General features: G+C 35.9%; 6 protein-coding genes across 6 annotated transcripts; 2 read left to right on the top strand and 4 right to left on the bottom strand.

Annotated features, from left to right (window-relative positions):
* Positions 1–2,335: 2,335 nt before the first annotated feature.
* On the top strand, positions 2,336–4,695 carry PHYBLDRAFT_68522 (hypothetical protein; the record flags this gene model as incomplete). The annotated part of the gene is made up of 8 exons (XM_018441968.1): positions 2,336–2,461; positions 2,778–2,940; positions 3,192–3,219; positions 3,400–3,448; positions 3,812–3,886; positions 4,011–4,151; positions 4,383–4,432; positions 4,485–4,695. 8 exons carry the CDS (start codon positions 2,336–2,338, stop codon positions 4,693–4,695), a joined length of 843 nt encoding a protein of 280 aa, XP_018296020.1.
* An 861-nt stretch (positions 4,696–5,556) lies between these two features.
* On the top strand, positions 5,557–6,292 carry PHYBLDRAFT_164859 (hypothetical protein; the record flags this gene model as incomplete). Its single annotated transcript, XM_018435091.1, has 3 exons — positions 5,557–5,735; positions 5,809–6,012; positions 6,148–6,292. 3 exons carry the CDS (start codon positions 5,557–5,559, stop codon positions 6,290–6,292), a joined length of 528 nt encoding a protein of 175 aa, XP_018296019.1.
* A 201-nt stretch (positions 6,293–6,493) lies between these two features.
* PHYBLDRAFT_141837 (hypothetical protein) lies at positions 6,494–6,779 on the bottom strand (the record flags this gene model as incomplete). The annotated part of the gene is made up of 2 exons (XM_018430682.1): positions 6,494–6,627; positions 6,716–6,779. 2 exons carry the CDS (start codon positions 6,777–6,779, stop codon positions 6,494–6,496), a joined length of 198 nt encoding a protein of 65 aa, XP_018296018.1.
* A 1,068-nt stretch (positions 6,780–7,847) lies between these two features.
* Positions 7,848–9,476, bottom strand: PHYBLDRAFT_164858 (hypothetical protein; the record flags this gene model as incomplete). Its single annotated transcript, XM_018435090.1, has 2 exons — positions 7,848–8,014; positions 9,164–9,476. 2 exons carry the CDS (start codon positions 9,474–9,476, stop codon positions 7,848–7,850), a joined length of 480 nt encoding a protein of 159 aa, XP_018296017.1.
* Positions 9,477–11,056: 1,580 nt separating this feature from the next.
* On the bottom strand, positions 11,057–13,354 carry PHYBLDRAFT_96785 (hypothetical protein; the record flags this gene model as incomplete). The annotated part of the gene is made up of 5 exons (XM_018443983.1): positions 11,057–12,016; positions 12,099–12,160; positions 12,251–12,624; positions 12,704–12,980; positions 13,069–13,354. Coding segments are annotated over 5 exons (1,959 nt in total), but the record flags the coding sequence as incomplete, so codon positions are not given.
* A 7,135-nt stretch (positions 13,355–20,489) lies between these two features.
* PHYBLDRAFT_177021 (hypothetical protein) lies at positions 20,490–21,963 on the bottom strand. Its single transcript, XM_018437847.1, has 5 exons — positions 21,889–21,963; positions 21,745–21,788; positions 21,454–21,684; positions 20,704–21,267; positions 20,490–20,576 (listed from the first exon to the last, which is right to left on the bottom strand). Exons 2-4 carry the CDS (start codon positions 21,776–21,778, stop codon positions 21,170–21,172), a joined length of 363 nt encoding a protein of 120 aa, XP_018296015.1. The 5' UTR covers positions 21,779–21,788; positions 21,889–21,963; the 3' UTR covers positions 20,490–20,576; positions 20,704–21,169.
* Positions 21,964–22,363: the final 400 nt, after the last annotated feature.

Raw genomic sequence — 22,363 nt, 5'->3', positions numbered from 1 at the left:
CAAAGATAAAAGAGAGAGAGAGAGATAGAGAGATTTTGCTTGACCAAGCTTCTGCTAGTCTTTATATAGACAATTATTTGATTTTTTTTTAAAAAAAAAGAGGGAAAACATGGTCACTATATCGCAGTTTTTTGGAGTTATGAATGCAAATGCAGATCATCTCTTAAAATGCTATATAATACAACAGAGTAATAAGTTACCTAGTACTCTTTTGAATATTCTTGAAAATAATTATTACAAAACCTATGTAGATAGAGAGTATCAACTTATCACTCTTCAAAAAAAATATAAATGCCTCGATATTACTCTTACAAGGAATACACTAGAGTATATTGTACTGTATTCCAAAGAATAAAAGATATATTTGTAGCATTCTTACTATCAATAAGATAGCTAGGTAACATTTTACACACAGCGACTGATCCACATAGTAATTATAAGAGCTTTTTTTTTAAAAAAAAAAAGAGAGAGAGAAAGGAATCTACAGCATTAATAATTGATGTACACCGCTGAGATTTTAATTGCAATATACTACATTTGCATATCAATATTCCATCATATAATTATTATTTATATGGAGAATATTACTCGTCAAAGAAGTGCTCTGTAAAAAAAAAACACCCGCCTTCTCTATGAAAGCTTACACTTTATTAAAAAAAAACCAAGATCTTTCACAACATAATTTTTATTTTATATAAAAAACTTTCGAGTAATAATCTTTTTACTTAGATATGTTATGCCAATTAGTTGTGTTTTTGGTCAATGAGATAGTGGATCTTTTATTTTATTTTTGATCGAAGGCATTTGTATACAAAAATAATGGGATACATACTCTACAATTAACTGATATTATTTGTATGCGGTTAATAAATAAATATAATGTCTTATTGATAAATTTTGGAAGGAAACTTGTTTTTTATCAATGAGTGTCCCTCTTGCTACTACACTTGTATCAAAAGAAAGCATTTTTTCTCTGATAATAAAACAAAACATGAAAAATCTAGATAATCTAATTGAAGAAAAATGACTTATAAATACTAGCAGTTAAATTATTTAAACATTTAATGCAAACGCCTAATACTAATTTTTACATTAGATAGAATTATATCACTAAAGCCTGTCAAGTACGCTTACATGATGTTTTTGTACTTATAATAATCAACTTTTGAATGTTATTTACAGAGAATTGTTAATAAAAGTATATCTCCCATGCTATCATTTATTACAAGTTGTATTATTATTCTTAAAAGTTGGTAGAGGTTTTGATAAGACTTTATTTGGTACAAAAGTGTTTTTTATTGTGAGTATAGATCAAGAAAATTATATATATATATATATTATTAGGGTACAAAATATATCACTTATTTCCAGAGTATACAGCATAACATTTTTGCTTATACCTGCCTTCGATCAAAAATGAAATAAAAGATCCACTATCTCATTGACCAAAAACACAACTAATTGGCATAACATATCTAAGTAAAAAGATTATTACTCGAAAGTTTTTTATATAAAATAAAAATTATGTTGTGAAAGATCTTGGTTTTTTTTTAATAAAGTGTAAGCTTTCATAGAGAAGGCGGGTGTTTTTTTTTTACAGAGCACTTCTTTGACGAGTAATATTCTCCATATAAATAATAATTATATGATGGAATATTGATATGCAAATGTAGTATATTGCAATTAAAATCTCAGCGGTGTACATCAATTATTAATGCTGTAGATTCCTTTCTCTCTCTCTTTTTTTTTTTAAAAAAAAAGCTCTTATAATTACTATGTGGATCAGTCGCTGTGTGTAAAATGTTACCTAGCTATCTTATTGATAGTAAGAATGCTACAAATATATCTTTTATTCTTTGGAATACAGTACAATATACTCTAGTGTATTCCTTGTAAGAGTAATATCGAGGCATTTATATTTTTTTTGAAGAGTGATAAGTTGATACTCTCTATCTACATAGGTTTTGTAATAATTATTTTCAAGAATATTCAAAAGAGTACTAGGTAACTTATTACTCTGTTGTATTATATAGCATTTTAAGAGATGATCTGCATTTGCATTCATAACTCCAAAAAACTGCGATATAGTGACCATGTTTTCCCTCTTTTTTTTTAAAAAAAAATCAAATAATTGTCTATATAAAGACTAGCAGAAGCTTGGTCAAGCAAAATCTCTCTATCTCTCTCTCTCTCTTTTATCTTTGAACTATCTTTCCGTCGATATATCGCCTAATCCTTGGAGAACCTCTCGATCTATATGCTTACATATCTCTTTACCTTTGAATTATCTTTCCATTGATATATCGTCTAATCCTTGGAGAACTTTTACATCTATATGTCTATATATCTCTTCATCTTTGAGCCATACTATAATATATCCCTTTATTTCTTTAAAGCATCTCTCTCATATAGTTTTTTTTTTGGCCGATTGAACATAACTCTTTGGCATAAGGGCATTTTGGTAAGAACTTTTTTCTTTTCATTTGTATATACGGCTTCTTTATCATTAAAAGATTCCTTTATTGTGATAGTGTTATTTTTCAACAGACTTTACTCTATTTATCTTTATTTCCGACTCTATATACTTTTATCTATAGCTTTATCTATATCTATATCTATACTCCTCTTTGTATATACCCTTTATATGTATACCTTGCTCTATGTATTTGCTTTCTTTTCTTTTTTTCTTTCTCCAAAGTATCCGTCTTAGTCACAAAAATTTCCGGTAAGTATTGTTCCGTAAAGAATATAAGAGCAAAATATACTTACTTTACTAGTGTCGACTCTCTGGGCGTTTCGTTCCCAGGCGAGCTTATGTTTCTTTATTCTGGACCTGCAAGAGAGAATGCACGAATGGTCTCTTGTACTGTGTTTTACGGTCTTTATTGTCGTATTTCACTGGCAGTTTCCTGCGCAAGTGTCCAGACGAGTTGGTTGTGGGTGTGTGCGATGCGGTGTGGAAACCGTTGATATAGAAAACATCCGTTGGCTTGGAATGGTGCATGCTGACGTGCAGCGCTGCTTGACCTCGCCTCTGTTTTCCACTCCACTCTTTTGAAAAAAGAGAGCAACCAACTCATTTTTTCCCCTTCGCTGTCAAATCAGGTCTTCGTCCTGAGGGGGATGGATCTACTCTTGTTATTTTTTTTTGACAAAGTGGTGAACTAAGAATTTGACATTCTCTCTGCAAGGTATACGTTCTGGTCGCAAGAAATTTCGGTAAGTATTGTTCCGCCAAAAATATTAGTACAAGATATACTTACTTTACTAGTGTCGACTCTCTGGGCGTTTCGTTCCCAGGTGAGCTTATGTTTCTATATTCTGGACCTGCAAGAGAGAACGCACGAATTATCTCTTGTACTGTGTTTTACGGTCTTTATTGTCGTATCTCATTGGCAGTTTCCTGCGCAAGTGTCCAGACGAGTTGGTTGTGGTTATGCGCAATGTGGTGCGAAAAATGTTGTTCTGAAAACATCTGTTAGCTTGGAATGGTGTATGCTGACGTGCAGCGCTGCTTGACCTCGCCTCTGCTTTCCATACCACTCTTTCTTAGAAAGAGAGCAGCCAACTCCTTTTCCCCCCTCGCTGTCAAATCAGGTCTTCGTCCTGAGGGGGATGGATCCACTATTGTTATTTCTGGCGAAGTGGTGAACTAAGAATTTGACATGCTCTCTCTATAACACGGTTGTTTGGCCCGACACTATTTGATAAGTTTCTCTCTTTTTTTTGCAGATCTTTCTTCATTTACATCGACTCTAATCCATGATCTTTTTCTATTGCTTTACACATATACATTATCAACAAACTCTAGCTAAACAAGATTCTAGCACAGTTTTTGCGGTTTATGAGTAGTATATTTTTCTTCACAGCTATTTCTGTTTATCTGGTACAAAAGTTGCTAACCTCATAGTACTAGCAGCAGGATAAGCATATTATTTTACACATAGCACACGTTCAAAATCATAACATATGTACTGACTCTACTTTGAATATCTTGTCTGGGCGTTTAGTTCTCAGATAGGATAAGCTTTCTTTATTCTGGACCTACAAGAGAGAATGCACGAATGATTTCTTGTACTGTGTTTTACGGTCGTTATTGTCGTATTTCACTGGCAGTTTTCTGCGCAAGTGTCCAGACGAGCTGGTTGTGGGTGTGCACGATGCGGTGTGGAAACCGTTGATCTAGAAAACATCCGTTGGCTTGGAATGGTGCATGCTGACGTGCAGCGCTGCTTGACCTCGCCTCTGTTTTCCACTCCACTCTTTTTTCAAAAGAGAGCAACCAACTCATTTTTTCCCCTTCGCTGTCAAATCAGGTCTTCGTCCTGGGGGGGATGGATCCATTTTTGTTATTATTATTTTTAACAAAGTGGTGAACTAAGAATTTGACATTCTCTCTGCAAAGTATACGTTCTGGTCGCAAGAAATTTTGGTAAGTATTGTTCCGCCAAAAATATTAGTACAAGATATACTTACTTTACTAGTGTCGACTCTCTGGGCGTTTCGTTCTCAGGCGAGCTTACGTTTCTTTATTCTGGACCTGCAAGAGAAAATGCACGAATTATCTCTTGTACTGTGTTTTACGGTCTTTATTGGCGTATCACACTGGCAGTTTCCTGCGCAAGTGTCCAGACGAGTTGGTTGTGGTTATGCGCAATGTGGTGCGGAAAATTTAGTTCTGAAAACATCCGTTAGCTTGGAATGGTGTATGCTGGCGTGCAGCGCTGCTTGACCTCGCCTCTACTTTCCTTGCCACTCTTTCTTAGAAAGAGAGCAACCAACTCCTTTTTCCTCCTCGCTGTCAAATCAGGTCTTCGTCCTGAGGGGGATGGATCCGCTTTTGTTACTGTTATTATTATTTACAAAGTGGTTAACTAAGAATTTGACTTTTTTCTCTCTATATATGTATTCCTCGATATAGTCAACTAATAAATTGTTAATTAAAAATTCTTTTGATTTGGATTTTTATTATTATCAATATATTATAGTCAATAAATATCTAGTAAGCTTGTTGATATTAATAAAGAGAAACTATATATTGTATTATATATATATATATTATTTTTCTTTTTATGAATATTAATAAATAAGATAATAGTATAGAAAGGCTAGTATGCTGGTAGCTGTGGTACACACATCACAATTGAGTGAAGAACAGACTCCAGAACCAAACACTGTTTTCTGCTTGCTAATGAATCTAGCAAGTTAACAATCTCCATAACTGTTACACATCAGAAACACGTACACTACGCACTCATACAGTGTAAACCAGTTATTACACAACAGGGATTTGAATTATAGGGATTTTAATAGTAACATATATAAGCAATATTATTTGGTCTCTTTAATAAATAACACTCTCACAATATCTACTTTTCTCATTATTGATATACTAATCCATAAACAGTCCCGAATACCTCAGTGAGCTTGCAAATTTTCTGAACAGCTAACATAGTAATATCATTAACTTATTTGAGTGGGACATCAACAGCAATGATGTTATAAATCGATGTGTGTTTACACCTTGACGCTAGATAGAGAGTCAGAAATGATTCAATGCCTATTATAAAAGACTTTCCAATTTGTTTTTGTTTAAGTAATTCCCGCAAGATAGTTTGTACTGAGGTGAGGATGGTCAGCAGACGGGATTTTGAACTCGTACATATTAGAAATACTTGCCATGAGGACGCCGATATGTTAGGGTTTTTTGTAACTTTTTTGGTCAAGGACAAGCAGTAAGCAGTCCATTAAATATCTTTTTACAATTAAATGATATTTTTACTATATTGAAATACTCTTTATGACTAGCTTGTGCTCTAGTAATTATAATATATACGAAGTTGTAACTAGCTTGCTGCTAGTAATACGTCTCTGTGAGATTCGAACTCACGCTCTTCCAACCAAGGTTGGAAAAACACCTGTCAAGCCAACTAAAAAGTTAACTATAGACCGAGACGGGGGGAAGAAATCGAAAGACAAGGGCGAACTTCACTTTTTTAGGCAACAAAGACCGTATAAAGTTTGGAGACCCCGCCTTTTTCGTTTGGGATGAACGAGATTTTACCGTTCTAGAATTGGCATTATCAGGGTGTCTTTGCTTACGACTGCCTAGACAGTAATAAGCGAAAAACAATATATGGTGTCAAGTACAAAGCTGTACGGAGAACGAGTAACATTGTTTCCAGCACAGAGTGATGACTTAAAGGCGTTCAGTCAAAAACTCATTGAACAAGCACATCTTCGCGAAAACAGGATCAGAACACCGATCACAAGAGAGTGGAGGCTTGAATAAAGTAATTTATCTTGCGAAAAAAAACTCTATTTGCTGTTACAATATCGGGTACCAGCTAGCAAGAAGTAGACTAGTACATCATGACAGTCGGACCAAACTCTATACTGACTCTTCTACTTGGGCTAAATAGGCGTCCCAACTTGTTAAATCAGTCATACCCCAGACACATGGATGCCTATCGCACGGGTTGAGTTGGTTTTATTATAGGTCAACTGCGTCGCTAGAACGTTCGGCTGTCAACCCATAAAAAACCAGTCTATCTGATCGTCTTTGAACCTCAACATCTGACATCAACGGGGAGGAGAGTATAGGGGGCTCGCCCTCAGTCCGTTTGGCTTGTCATAGAGAGTGGTGGTATTTCATTGGCGCCCGGTGGCTCCCACCTATGCTACACCTCTCTATGACGGATTGACCACGTTGTACCAGATGTCAGAATAGAGGAGACCAGAGTAGACCGGTGTTTCTTGTTAGCCGTTCCCAGAGCCATTAACTGGGCGTGGTTTGGTTGGCCGCTTTGGTTTTCACCGCAACGACGTCACTAGAGGCTTTCTTGACAAGCTGATGTCAAGGCTGACCCTTTCGGGTCAGACTTTTTCGTTACTATTAACTACGCATTGTTAGTAAGAGTTTCAATGAAATAAGGGTATTTTCTATTTTATTTTGTGATTACTTACATTCACTTCTTGGGAAAATGCATTTAGGTAAATGTCAAAGTAACATTACTACAAATTACATAAATAAATTCATCATAATTAGCACCACATGTGTAAGGTATACTTTCTTTAAAAATTCTGTTACTTACATGAACATTTCTCTGTGTTGTGTTTATGAGAAAGGCGGGTTTACTTACCCCCACACTGAAGAGCCATTTTTCTATACGTGTATGAGTGAATATGCGAGATATGACGTAAACACTGATCGTCCAATAGAATAATTCCATCTATTAGATTGATTTATCTATGTGGCTTATCATCTATAGAGTAATTTTATGTGTTAATTCTTTGAGAAGCAGGCTTTGTGCATGAAGAAGAACAATAAAGTATTGAAGCTTTCTGTCAGTAAAGAAGAACCCAAAAGGGAAATTTAAAAGTAGTACTCAGGTACCAGCAAGTTTAAGGGCCTATTAAAGACGAGCTTAAAACGTATAAAAAGAGATTCTGCGGTCTTGTACTTCTGTTGTGTAGCCAATACCGTCTTCTCATTTTACGTAACCGCGACAACAACAGAATTATTAGTGGAATAAAGGACTAGAACAATATACCAGCATATATTTTAGATTTGTAGAATATAACCCATACTATTTCCAGGTAGAATGTTCTATCGAGAGCTAGCTATACCTCTCTATCTCATATTTAAATACCGGGTCGTGAAATTAATCTGTAATACAAAAAAGAGCGATCAAGGTTGCCTTTTTACAAAAGGCAAGGTTGCATGAGCAAAGTGGAAAAGAAAGTTTTAGTTCACAATAAAGTGTTTGTCAATATTATGATCGGTTTGGTTAAAATATTAAAAGCCTCAATATATAAGCACCTATATTTTCTCGAAATTTATGGGATTAATCCTGGTGTATTTGGGCTAATGCTTCAAATATTTTGCAAAACTTATACGAGGGCTTCTTTTTTTCTTTACAGTCTAAACTATTGAGATCAGGTAAAAATTGGTATAAAGTGCAAGTCAAGTTATTTTGCTTTAAAAAGCATTTTAATATTCGCATTCTAAATTCTAAAATATTTAAGTATTAAAGCATCAAGGTATTAAAAGCAAAACTAAAGGAGCAAGCTTAAAGAGAAATAGAAATATTAATATCTAGTAATATATTTTGGCCTTAAAAATAATATCATTATCCTATAGTATTTTTCTTTGTAAAGTATAGATTCTACTGGGGTAATTTCTTCCTTTCTTCCTAGATCGAATTACCAATAAAGTCTTAATTGTATATCGCAATGAAGCATCGAATCTTTATTGTTGTAGAATCGGCATTGCCTTTGTCAACTACTCAATAATCCTCATAACCAAATTGAAATTGATCTTGACTAAGCTAAAAATATATCTAGACTATTTTCTGGTCAAACCATTAGCAGGGTCTCTAGTATCTCATTTCTTTTCCAATCGAAAATAGCAACTATATATATAGCTTTTGCTTTCTTTTTTTTTCTGCACTTTCCTTACTGCTTAATATTACTTTGAGATATATGTGAGTTAATTTTCTAGCAGATGGTGGGTCCCTTTTGTGTTTATTTGCACAAACAAAATAAAAAACATTTTCTTGTGTCCTTGAACAAGAAGCGCACAGACCACTTTAGAGTAACCTGCGAATCACTGTTATAGAAACTTGTACTCCACTTTAAGAGTTATTACTACACCGATCGAAACCAAACTCTTCATTACTCTTTTACTTCTTTGCTTCTTTACTTTACTTTACTTCACCTTACAAAGTTGACTTCATAAGTACTCTGAGTGAATATTATTAGCTGTCTCTTCTGCCGTAGAACAGTTACACAAACCCAGTAAAAAGAATATATAGCTATGTCACGTTTGCTCTGACGTGGACACCTAAGACTGACAAAAAGCGCAGTCCTAAACTTTAATCGCAGACGAAAAATTTTCTGTTACATATAGACCTCCTCCAACGCGCGTCGTTTGTTTTCTCCTTGAGCAACAACAGTCCCGGTTTCATAGTGAGGCGTCTCTTGCGACCGTTGCAGGGAGATTCTTCCATGCTACAAGCATCGGAAAGTGAAAGTTGTTACTCGCCAGCTCAGTTAATTCTGAGAAGTCGTGGGGCATGGTCTCTTTTCATTTTTGGAAGGACTACTGTGTACATCGCATCGCCAATGTGGAATCATGATGCTGGGGGGAGGGAGGTCTAACCTGTGGTGAGATGTGCTGGCTCTTCACTGCTAACCTGACTGAACTCTTTAACGGCTGACGGTGAAGCTACTGGTAGTCGAATGAGCTGGACCTTATCACCTAGTGGTAAGTTCTCTGGCGAGTTCGCACCCACATTACTCGGTGACGAGATGTGGGGCTGGATGAACGGGTGCTTTCCGTTGGTTTGCCACCATTCCAGCACCTCCTTCGCTACCAAGTCAGGTTTACGTCCTGAAGGAGATTGAGCCGCGTAATGCGGGGACAAAGAACTTGGTGTCATGCTTTTTATTCTTTTACTCATGTAAAAGAACATTAAGTGAAAATAAATCAAATAGAATAGTTTTTTTTTATGTATATCTTTAAATAAATAAATAAAGTCTTTTTTAACTAGTATCTTCTCCAATAAAAAAAACGCGCTTTTAATTATTTTTTGTTTGCTTGAAGAGTTCAATGTTGTAATTAGGAGGGCTCATTTATAAGAAAGAATTAATATAATTGAATGAATATGAAAATAAATATAATAAAATAAAGATATAACATGTATGATTTTGTAATTATGTTGATCACTGCGTTTAATTGTGCAGGCTGTTTATGTCTATAAAGTCTATAAAGAAAATTCAGAGTGATTGTTGAAAATGCCGATGGCGCAAAATGTTTAGTTGAATTTAACTAATCCGGATGAACATTGTAAAGAAGATGCATTGGAATGGGAGAAAGGAAAAATATGAAAAAATGGAGAAATGAGAGATGAGAAGAAATAAAGAAATATACGTTTGAAAGAGAGACAGAAAAGGTGCAGTGGACTGAATACGCAAGTGAATGTCCTCTGTATTTACACAGACTGTGCACAAGATGTTTAATATGGACATAATATGAAACAGGTATCATTATCTACAAACGATTTTGTACTTTGGTTATCAATTAATTCTTGTCACCCTCCATTCGTTATTCTATATACACATGGGCAATTATATTTACAGTGCAAAAATAATTTGAATTCAAATAAAAAGAGTGAACAAGTATTGTTACATTACAAAATTTATCCTTCAATATTCTGTATAAGAGTAGTCTACCAAAAATGTAGAGGCGGTTGTTATATTACAATCCTTAAAGATAAGTTGACATACATAAAGTTTATCGAGTAAGCAAGACATAGATATAATAACATAGGTACATTTGCAGCTTGAATTACATGAAGTGGAGTGGAATTTTGATACATGCCGGCCATTATAGCTAGTTCGTTGCCATAGTTACTTTGTATTTCAGTTTCTTTTTTGTGTATGTGCAAGTGTTCAAAAAACGGTGCTTTTACAACATCAATACTATCGAAGTGCATCAGCTGCGACCAGAAAAAAACACTTAACCTTTAAAGAGATTGAGAATGATATCTTCTTTTAAGAAAAGACGAGTCATTGGCCTAGATTGATAGAAAAAACTCTTGTGTATCTTATTATATTTGAACTATTGAATAAAAGGGATATTAAAGAGTGTTTCAGTTCAGCTTGTCTAAAAACCACTATATTTTCGATAATATTCACTGAAAAATGCGCCATAGATCGAACATTGTTATAAATATTAGACGGTAGATTTAAATATTAAGACGTCCTATTATTAATATTTTGTATTTCTTTATTCTAAATAAAAACAATATACACACACATACTATATATAAATCAATATTTGTTTTTGCATAGTAATAAAGTCTTAAATTAAAGTATACATGAAGACATTTCGTTTTTAAATATAAAGCATGGTTTTGTGAGTAACGAAATTCGATTTCGTCCGATTCGTACAATTTAACTTTGGGTAAGTATAATATATTGTATTATATTATGCTTTAAGGTATTCTGCTGCCTGTTGAATAGCAATAGCTGCTCTTTCTTCAGCATGTCTAGCCTGGGAAATATTTTTTGCATCGAGACCGTCAGCAATGGCTGGGAATACCTGGGAAGAGTAACCAGTCCAGAGTCCTGGAGCATAGATAACATGCTTAAACCACTCACGGCCCTTGATACCTTCGGGGTCAATGAAACCACGCTCAAAGTTTGTGAGGCGCTTATTGGCGATTGCGATTTGTTTGGTTAAGGACGAAGGAAGCTTGGCGTTGGACTTTTCAGAGTACTCTGAAAGCTTGGCTTCGACCTCTTCAATTTTGGTGTTGAACTTCAAAGAAGTTTTGGTCAACTGTTGCACAGCTTCCTCAAGCTCAAAGAATACATGGGGATAAGCATATTCGTGCAGAGTTTCGACTGATTTCTCGAGATCAACTGCATAATCGAAAGGACGGATTGGAAGGATATGATCTTCGGCGAGACGGAGGGCGGTTAAACCCCAGACCTTGACAATTGACTCGTGGTACTTGAATGTGGGGTCACCAAACTTCTCCATCCAGTGAATACTGTCGTAATTGCTGTGGTACACACCATAGTCACCACCAAAGCCCATGTCAATGCTGGCAATACCAAGATGGTCGAGGAAAGCAACAAAGTCGGATCCTGAACCAAGGGGACCGACGTATGGCTTTGCAGACTCGCCGCGGGTCATGTTGGTCATAGCTCCCCAAGTGTCGTAGATAGAGTCGCCAGTTCTAGGATCAGTGAGTGTCTTGGTGACATCATAGAGCAAATTGCTGAGAGAAGGAGAAGCCTGGGTGTTGAAATGAGGACCACTCACGCCAACATCGACATTGATGTAGACGGCGGCTTGCTCAACCAACCATTTGCGGTTATCTTCAACCCATTCAGTAGATCCGACCAAAGCATATTCTTCGGCATCCCATGAAGCAAAGATAATGGTTCTTCTTGGACGCCATCCAGTCTTAAGAAGCTTGCCAAAGATACGACCAAGCTCAAGCTACATAATTATTATTATTTAGCCGATTTCATTAGATGAGCGCGAATAAACTAGAGAGCTTTTATACAATTGTATTATTTACCATAGAAGCAGATCCTGAGGAAGGATCAACGGCGCCATAAACCCAGGCATCACGATGGTTTCCTAAAGTAATAAATTACATAATAAGGTGTCAGATTTTCTATTTTATTTTTTTACGCTATTTTGGTGTTTATCTAAATTAGGTGTACTTACCAAGAATAATGGCGCGGTCTGGTTCTTCAGAACCTTCAATACGGCTAATGACATCCCAAATTGGAGTGATCTTGTTGTCCACAATGTTGACCAAATTGACAAGACCTTCGGTGGGACCACTGAAATAACCGACTTCGTTAAGACCTCCGGTCCAGTCAGTTTCGCCAACGACACCGCGATTTTGAGTAGCCTTTAGCAGAGGCAGAGCATCGCGCCACGAGAGAGGAAGAGATGGAATTTTGGCAAGTGCGGGAGAGTCTTCGGGATTAATACGAGTGGCGTTTTCTGTGGCAGCATAACCTGGGGTCAAGGGATCACCTGAAGCCAAGGAGAGGTAAAGAACAGAGCCACGCTGAGCAGAGCTAGGTGATCTCCTAGAAAAATAAAATTAAAAAAAGGGGGGAGCTTAATGAGGCTGATGAACTGTTTTTGTCTTCTTTGTATATTGCTTACCATGGACCTTCGGGGTAAGACTCCGCAGGGTTTGTGTGGGGGAATTTTTCTTTGTCAAGTGGTCCATCATCGATAGGATCAGAGAAAACCAATGCACCGATGCAACCATAATTTTCTGCAGCCTTGACCTTGAGACCACGGAATGAACCTCCATAACGCATCAATGCAATGGTTCCCTCGAGTTCAATGCCTTGAGATACCAAGTACTCAAAATCCTCAAGACGTCCATAGTTGGCATAAACGACTGGGCCAGTGACACTGCCATTCTTTGAGTAACCTAACCAAAAAAAAAAAGAAAGAGAAGAATAATCAATATGAGACACCATATCTTTTAAGGGAATAAAGTTTATGTGGTTCTTATTTACCGTGGAAAGTAGGAACATTTTCAGGATTCTTGCTGGTCTCATCTTCCTCAACAATATCTTCAGCTAATGAAGCTTCATAAAGGAACTCTTCAGGTCCAGAAATGATGGCCAATCGACGTTGTACGGGATAGTTAAGCATTGGCCAGTAAGTCTCGATCTTGGAATCGATTCCAAAAGAAAGGAATTGATCCCGTGTCCATTCTGCCTGATTTTTGTCGTTTTCTGTGCCTGCCAAATGGGATACTGATGTGTAGACTTTGAGATACTCATGGACGCTGTCGCCAGATGCCTCTTTGACAAGGAAATCTTCGGCCATTGTCGGAGTTCTCTTAGAAGGCAAAGCTTGAAAATAAAAATAAAAAGAAACTAGTAAGTCACTTTGTGCAACTTTTTTTTTGTCATTGGTGTTTTCCTAGGTAGGAAAGTAGCCCAAAGAAAGAAGAAAGGAGAGGAGTTTATCCGTTATCATTGGTATTTAAAGCTATCCCACTCACGTTTTTCGCTATCGGGTACCAGCATAACGTAGATTCCACCGATGATGATAAAAGCAATGACAGCACCAACAATTGTGACTATGTTCTTGAAGTTGTTGGTTTTAGGAGGTTCAAGAGAACCTTTTCCTTTGTTCAAGAGAGGTGCATTTTCTGTTTCAGATGATCCCCAGTGTTCTTTCCACCACTGGCTCGCGCGATTAATCCATGAATCATTGTTGCCTGCTGAACCAGAAGGATCTTCAAGATCCCCACCTCTAGGCAAAGAAGAATAGCCTTGAGACATGGTATCAGAATATATATATATATATTATAAATAAATATAAAAAAGAATAAATTAAAAAGTGAAAAGTAGAAGAAGAAGAAGGAATAAGCTGAAATATTTCTTAATTGAATATAAATGCCGCTTTTCAAAAGTCTCGGTTACAAAGCCATGGTGCTTACTATAGATAACAGAAGAAATGCCCGCTCAATACATGACGCTCTGTAACCATATCTATCAACCACCGATGCTTCGGTAAGTCAGCTTTGACTTTATACTTAAAAAACTCTTCCGGTACACCGGGCTCATTTTTCCCAGACATATCAGTACTACGAGCATGGTAACAAAACCACACATACGCACAATTGATATCTTGGTTAGTTTATTTTGAAAGAGTATAGACAATTGATTATATTAACAAAAAAAGAAACAGAAAAACAAAAAACATAGAAAATATGAGTTGTTAATTAAAAACAGGAGTCGCAATGTTAGCCTTGACATTGTTAAACATATCATGAAGTACATCTTTTTATATATAAATATAAATTAGATTATTATAACCGGGCCTTTTTTATATATATAAACATTTAACCTTTCTTGTGTCTAACGATTTGTCATTGACGAAATAATAAAGTCCATTCTAATCTTAAAATGTACACCGTCTTGCTTATGCAGAGTAGCTCGCACAACGGGCTTGTAATCACTGGCCATGACCTTCCGATCATTTTCTTCTTTTAAAATCCTGAACTCAAATAAGTGCACACGAAATATATATCCCAAATTGCGCTATTTATACTTAAGCCCCCTCTTCCCTTCCACAGATACACATATCGCTATGTAAGAGAATATAAGCCCTACAGACTATGCTTAATTATTATTATTCTCAAATTAAGAATAGAGGGGGTATAACACAGTCAAAAGCACAGAACTTTTTTTTTTGAATAAAGATTTATAGAATGGTTCTCAATTGTTATACAAGATGTGAATATACTACTTGTAACCCTTACATTCCGTCATGTACAGAAAATGAAAATAGCATACACAGTGTATAAAAAAGGAGTGAATTATATTAAAGATTAGTGCATACATATATATGTTTATGCTTAGAAATAGATGACCCGATTAATTAGGTATTAAAGCCTGTCTGGACAAAATCAATAAAGTTTATTTTTTTTTAAAAGTTTCATCCCTTGATATATGAAATAAATCTTAAGAGTACTAGTAATCTGATCTTGGTGCAAGAAGATCATAATAGCTGTCACAAAGGAGCTCACGTCAATTGACAAAGGGACCATTTGAAGATCAAGTTATTTGAGTATTGCCGCCATTGAGCATTTTTATAAGACATAAAAAAGCTATGTATTGATACAAGAGAAGAAGACAAAAGGATGTCGTATGCAAAACTACAAAGGAGGTCTGTATAATAAAGAGATACTTAACGTTTGCATACCTGACGAAAAATAGGAATGGACCTCAAATATATAAAGATCAAATTCGTAAAACAGGAGACACTTTCTTCAAAAATATTAAACGGCTATAATTATCCAAATGAAATAAACATTTTGAGAAAGAATGATTATATTAATGTTCGATTCTTTCAGCGAGTCAATTGCTTAATTAATTAATGGTAATAGTGATAGTATTAATACTAATAAAAATATATATTTCAAAGTTAATTACAGGTATTTTTTTTAACTTATTACATTTAATGAATGCTTAGTTACATGTATCAATTAAATAGTTATACAAGCTTACATACTTACATACCTACATACATAGATACATATACAGTAAAAACATTTATTTATATGTAGTGATGCCTTTTTAATATGATCTATTACATATGTTGACAGCAATATCTTGTTTTGGATCGACTTTGTTACTTTCTCAAAGTGATGAGTTTAAATTCGAATTCAAAGCACACGCAGAAAAGTATGCTACCAACGCAGAATTTATTTTCAGCTAACGCAAATTCCTGAATTAAAACCAATGAAGTTCATGCATGCCTGACTTTGTATTAGCCTTGGGGATTTATATAGCGTGAATTCGCGTCACTGCATGGACGATTACCATAAACGGGAGTATTCTCTGAGCGCAGATGGGTGACCGTTACTCATCCGCCTTTCAGACTTTCATCCCTTCGATACACAGTGTATTTTGGTGCCTTGATTTTTTTTTGATTTTTTTTTGTTGATTCTTTTTTTTCTTCTTCTTCTTTTTCTTTAATCGAAAATAGACATACTTTCCTTTCTTCACTGTGTTACATACTTTATTAAATATAGTGTTGCTTCAGTATTCAATCTATCTTTCTTTCTTACTCTTTCTCTCTCTTTTTTCTCTCTACGACAACAAGCTCTGGTAAATAACTAGCCAGAAGATTTAAAATAGCCGTCATCGCCTTCATGTATTTAATCATACTCTTTTATGTACATTTATATCATTCCACATCAAGCTCTCTTAATTAGAGCACAGACACTAGCAGGATGAGCCGGACAAGGGAAGAAGAAACCCAGGCAGAAGTACTGGTAGAATGGGTATGCATACGTTGGCAATACTTTTTCCGGATTCCTACAAAAGCCTAATACAAGATGTCTCTTCTTTCTTTTGTTTTAGATCAATTCATTCAACATTTCACACCATTGTAAACATATTACAGATCTATCCAGCGGAATCACACTTTTTGAAGTATTGGCTGACATGTAAGATTTGCTGGCATTATTACTATTACTATTAATACTAGTAATAATATTTTATTTATTTATTTGTTTATTTATTTATTTATTTATTTGGCTTTGCTACTCTAGAGATTCGACCTGGTTCAAACTCATACGGTCAACCGATGTGGGAGATAACTGGGTTCTCAAAGTCAACAACCTTAAGAAATTAGACAAACTTCTTTCAAGATATATCACCGAAGTGCTTGGAGAAGACCACAAAAAACTTCCGGCAGTTGACCTCACAAAGATTGCCAAGGACGCTAATTTCCGAGAGCTTCACAAATTGTGCAAACTTGTGCTCTATGTAGCCGTCCACTGTAGCCGAAATCAGATTTACATTGAAAAAATCCAGGAATTGTCTGAAGAGAAGCAGCATGCATTAATGCTCAACATTCACGAAGTAAGAAAGGCAAGATTTCCTTTCTTTCAAGAAAAAAAATATAGTTATTGTTATTGTTGCTGATGTTTATCCAAATTACATATATTTTTTTGTTATTTCCACGGTGCCCAGATTATGCACAGAATGGAAAGCGATGGAGGTGGAGGAGGTGGAGGACATGAACATCACCAATCCATGGCTAGCCACAACACCCCTCGGAGTTCCTATGCAGAGTAAGACAAAAAAAAATACCCCTTTCCCCAACATAACCAACCAACCAACTTGCCTGTCTCTCTGAGTGCGGGTTGGTTGGTGTATGTGTGTGTCCATAGTTTCTTGTTCGTTTATTTCTAACTTCTCTTAACAGTGACAGCCATTACCAGAGTCAAAATGAACTTTCTAGAATAATATTTGAAAAAGAAGAACTCGAAAGTGCCCACAAACAGTTGATTGTGGAATTGGCCCAGATTCGATACCGCTATGTAAAGAACAAACATCTCATTTTACTTGCCTGATTATCTTATTCCAATCACACACACACACACTCACAACACGAATTTTTTACTGATATTGGATCTTAATTCTAGGATGCATTGGAGTCTGAGAAAGAAGATCTTCAACAGAGATTGCGTGAAATGGACCAGGCCGTAGCTCAGGCCAACAAGACTGGCCAAGCAGATTTTATTATGAGAACAGAAATTGAACATCTTCAACGAGACCTGTAAGTATATTTTTAATTTTGATTTTAATTTTAGTATAATCTTTGTTTGTTTGTTCACAAGATAAAGGCACTTGATCACCAACAATTTTTTTTTGTAAATTTCCAATTAGCCAGAGAAGCGAAGACAGACGCCAAGAATTAGAAATGCTGATGTCTACTCAATCCGACACAATTGAAGATCTAACACGAAGAGTAAGAATATATATATATATAAAGTTAAAGAAAATGGGTGAGTATATTGATTTTTTATTTTTATTTTTATTTTAGGGAGAAGATCTTGCAAGACAAGCAGAAAAGGCTGCACGCCTGAAGGATCAATTGGACGAATATAGACACGCTACCGAAAAACTCCAAAAGGCAGAAAACGTTATCGAGAAATATAAGAAAAAACTAGAAGAGAGTGCAGACATGAAGCGCCAGATCAAAGCGCTCGATGACCAAAACCATTCATTGATGGACCGCAATCAACAAATCGAAGAGGAATATCGCAAAGTCTTGGCATTTAAGACCTTGATGGACTCTTACAAAGATCAAGTGGCTGCGCTCGAGACTAAGAACAACGAGCTTTTGAGAGAGAAAAATAAGATGGAGTATGAAATCAACCAACAGAGCAAAAAGTTTGAAGCATTCGAGTTGGAGCGACAAAGAGATGCTGATCGTATCCAGCTTTTAGAAGAACATCTAGAAGAAGCCCAGTTGGGAGGTATTTATAATAATAATAATAATAAGAAGAAAGAAAACATGCAAGCAACATAATCATCAGTATCATCAAGTTGATATCTTATTAATTATTTTTGTTTTTATCTATATTACTGAAATGCTTTGTATATAGCCAACACACTCGATCGTGCACTTTTCTCACGTGGTGGTGAGGTAGCAGATGCTACTGATGATATGGATTTAGATTATGAAGATACCCCAGGAGATTCATTCGAAGAGTCTCTCAAAGAATCTAATGTCACAGAGCTGTAAGTGTGTAATTATGTTTTTTTTTTGTTAAAAGTATACTAATAAACTTATATTAAAATAGTAAGCTTTCCAAGCGTCGTCTTGAACGACAAATCAAGACACTTCAAGAAGAAAATGCTTCTGGTCGCAGCCAAAAAGCTGTTGTTCTCCAACATCTTTTGGATGATGCAAACCGTCTGAAGAGTCAGTTTGAAAAGGTATATAAGAAAGAAAACTTGAGTTTACAAACTTTTGTTGTTGTTGTTGTTTGATTTTGAGAGTTTAAACTGACATATATATATATCAGAATTATCTCGAAGTATCTCAGGAGCGTGATATTCTTCAGAGCGATATGGCACGTATCCGAGAAGGCATCCCGGATGCTCTGCTGGATCAGTCTCAACATACCCTATCGCTCCGTTTGCACATCATTGATCTCGAGAAAGAGTCGAAATCTATTCGTGACGAAGTATCCAAGATGGAGAACCGAGTTGTGGATGGTCGTTTCAACTTATCTGATGGCGGAGACTTTGACGAGTTCAAGGTCAAGTACCAGGAGATGGAACAGCGATCCCGTCTGTTAGAAGAACAGACCAAGAAGCAGTTGCAGGACATCAATAAACTATTGTTGGAGAAGGATATGCTACAGAGCCAGAGTATTGAGCAAAAGGACCTCTTGTTGGAGAGAGAGCGTCTGAATAGCGAAATGAAGGCTTCATTGGCTGCCTTTGGTGCAAAGGATGATGAGCCACTCAAACAGCAGAATGCCCAGCTGCAGCAGCAGGCAACCCAGGTCCAAGAACAGCTACATGAGATCCAGATCAAATTGCGTAAAGCTAAAGAGGTAAGATGGTTACTGTTATTATTGTCAAATACCTTTCTCTTCTCTTTTCTCCATCTAATGCCTTTCTACTTATTTTTTTTTCTTGTATGTATTTGTGAATTAAATAGTTTATCAAGCAACAAGATAAGATGCTCAAGGAGACCAAGTTGGGAGAAAATAGTGGTGATTACGATGAGGCTGTTGCTTCTCTGAGAACTGAATTGAGTCTGCGGGATGAAGAGATTGATAAGCTGAAGAAGCAGATGCATGAAGTACGTCTTCAGGCACGTCGTGAGCAACAGTTGATCATCTCTGCCTGGTACGATGTTACTCGTCGTACTCAAAAGGAACTTGTAAATTCCAAAGTAAATCCCAATTCTTGGCTTGGTCAACAGCGTCGCACACTTGATAATCAACTGAAGCGTCGATAAAGTATTTCTTGTTTTTCTTCCTTGTTCTTTGTTCTTCCGTTCTTTTATTTCCTTCCTTTTCTTGCATGTTCCACTCGTCTTAATTTTATATATAAAATACACACGCAAATATATCCCTTTTTATTATTATTATTACTATTACTATTTCATCTTTTTATATATCTTATTTCTTTCATCAGTCCTTTTAAAATTTAAAATTTATATATAATATATATATTATTTTTTTATTTATTTTTCTGTCTTGTAAAAAAAATGACGCCTGAGTTGAAATGCAAAGTGGTTTAATGATTGATTATAAAATGGTGTGACTTGCTATCCGAGGGAGACAAGCCAAGGCAAGGTAGAGACAAGGCTGCCTAAAGCGTCCTCCTCTTTCACTTGATCAGATAGCCAATCATGGTAAGTAAAGAAAGAGCGAACACAAACCAAAAGATGGATGGAATGGAATAAAATGGAATAGGATGGGATGGGATGGATGAATGAATAGATGAATAGATAGATGGATAGATGGATGTCCATGATTAATAGACAGACACGACGAAAAATACCAGAATACGATTGAAAGACAAGACGACTGACGCAAGCTTCCTTCCTCTTCCTCTCTCCTTACCTACCTTTTATGTTTTACATAGCCTTCTAACAAGTCGTTCAGAACCAAGGTCAAGCTTGGCAAGGCCCAGAAGCAGAACCGCCCTCTCCCCCACTGGTTCCGTCTTAAGACTGACACCAAGATCCGGTAAGCTTTCTTTAGAGATAGAGATAGAGATAGAGATTCCAGAGGTTTTAGAATGTGGAAGATGACTAGTTAATTTTTTTTCTTTTTACTAATTGTATAAACTTTTCTTTTCCTTTAAAAAAAATAGCTGGAACGCCAAGCGTCGCAACTGGCGCCACACCAAGTTGGGTCTTTAAGCAGTTACTTCTGCTACTTGACCAACCTTGCCGTCTGTCGTATAGTTTTATTACTTTATTTGTAATAAACCATTAAACAAAACAACAGCAACAACAACAACAACAACAACATTTTAAAACAATACACAATATTGACTGACGCATGATTGATTGCATGAATTTATCTACCTATCTGTACATCTATCTATCTGGCACACGGATTTTTTTTTTCCTTTTTATCATTGAAATGAACTGAACTGAATTAAATTGCATTGAGTTTAATCGAATTGAATTGGATGGGGGTTTTTCCTTTAAAAAAAAGAGGGGGAGATTTTTTGTACAAGAAGGGAGAAGGAGATAGAGGGGGTTGGAGACGAAACGAGAATAAAGAAAAGAAAAGACAGATTTAAAAGATGTATGTAAAAAATGACCCGCCTACTACTCCAGAAGAGACCCAAAAGTGTTTTCACCAGAATAAGTGATGTAAAGGAAGCCATCTTCGTCTTTGTGTTCGTCGTAAATTGAATTCATCAAAGCTGTAAAGCAACAACAGAAAAGTATGACAAATACAAGTTAGAATGGATGGGCATACAATGTAAATGCAATATAGCACGTATATATTTTAAACACCATCACAACTATCCACTTTCCAGCATTTCACCACAATCACTACCATTACTATCTATCCTAACCTCTTTGCTTTTATTTTATTTATTTTTTACCTGCGGTAGGAGGGAGGATTTCATTTACGAAAATGAAAATGGCCTTTTCTGGACTTAGCTTGATGCGCTTTCGGATAACGTATACAAACTGGCCCACGGTGAGGTCTGAAGGTACGAGGTATTTCTTCTTATCGATGGTTGGGATATCGCTCTTTTCGACCTTTTCACAAATAACTGGAATACGGTCGGGGTATTTTTGTCTGATACGGTCGGCTTCTACCTTTCTCTTCTCTATTGTATTTCATTATAGTATTAGCGAACCAATAACCAAAAAGACCCTTGGCGACTTACCAAAAGGATGCTCGTCTTTGAATTTGGAACGCATGGTTGATAAACTAATTAATTACGAAATCATGTTAGATAAACCTACAATATTGTCTTGCCAACTATTTATATTCTTAAGAAGTAAAGAAAAAAATAAAGTCTTTTACTTACTTTATTTAAAATTTCTTTGTATTTTGTATGTGTGTATTTGTTGTGCGGTACTTGAGTAAAGTGAAAGAAAGAGAGAAGGAAAGCAATAAAAAGCAAAAAAATGATAAATGATCTTTAAAGGAGGAGAGAGAGAGGGGGTAAAGAGGAACATCCTCATGTGACCCTATGTAATGTGACTTGACCTCATGATGAGTGGAGTTAACTTTCTGCTGCGGCCAAAGGGCACAATTTCTTTTTTTTTTTGTTCTTTCTTTTATACAGTATAAAAATAGGAAGCGGAGCCATGACAACCTCCTCATGCGCCACATTCCGCAGCACACGAGGCATACGAGGCACTTTGTCGTGGCACTTGAGATGAGATGTGCCCTAGAGTCGGCGCCTGAATGCCATTGAGAGAACACACAAAGTTTGATACAATTCTTTATTTTTATTATTATTATTTTTCTTTAAAGAAAAAAAATAAGGCAATAAAAGT

This window comes from Phycomyces blakesleeanus (assembly GCF_001638985.1).
Source record: "Phycomyces blakesleeanus NRRL 1555(-) unplaced genomic scaffold PHYBLscaffold_4, whole genome shotgun sequence".
Lineage (NCBI taxonomy): Eukaryota > Fungi > Mucoromycota > Mucoromycetes > Mucorales > Phycomycetaceae > Phycomyces > Phycomyces blakesleeanus.
This window is presented reverse-complemented; position numbering and strand designations above follow the sequence as displayed.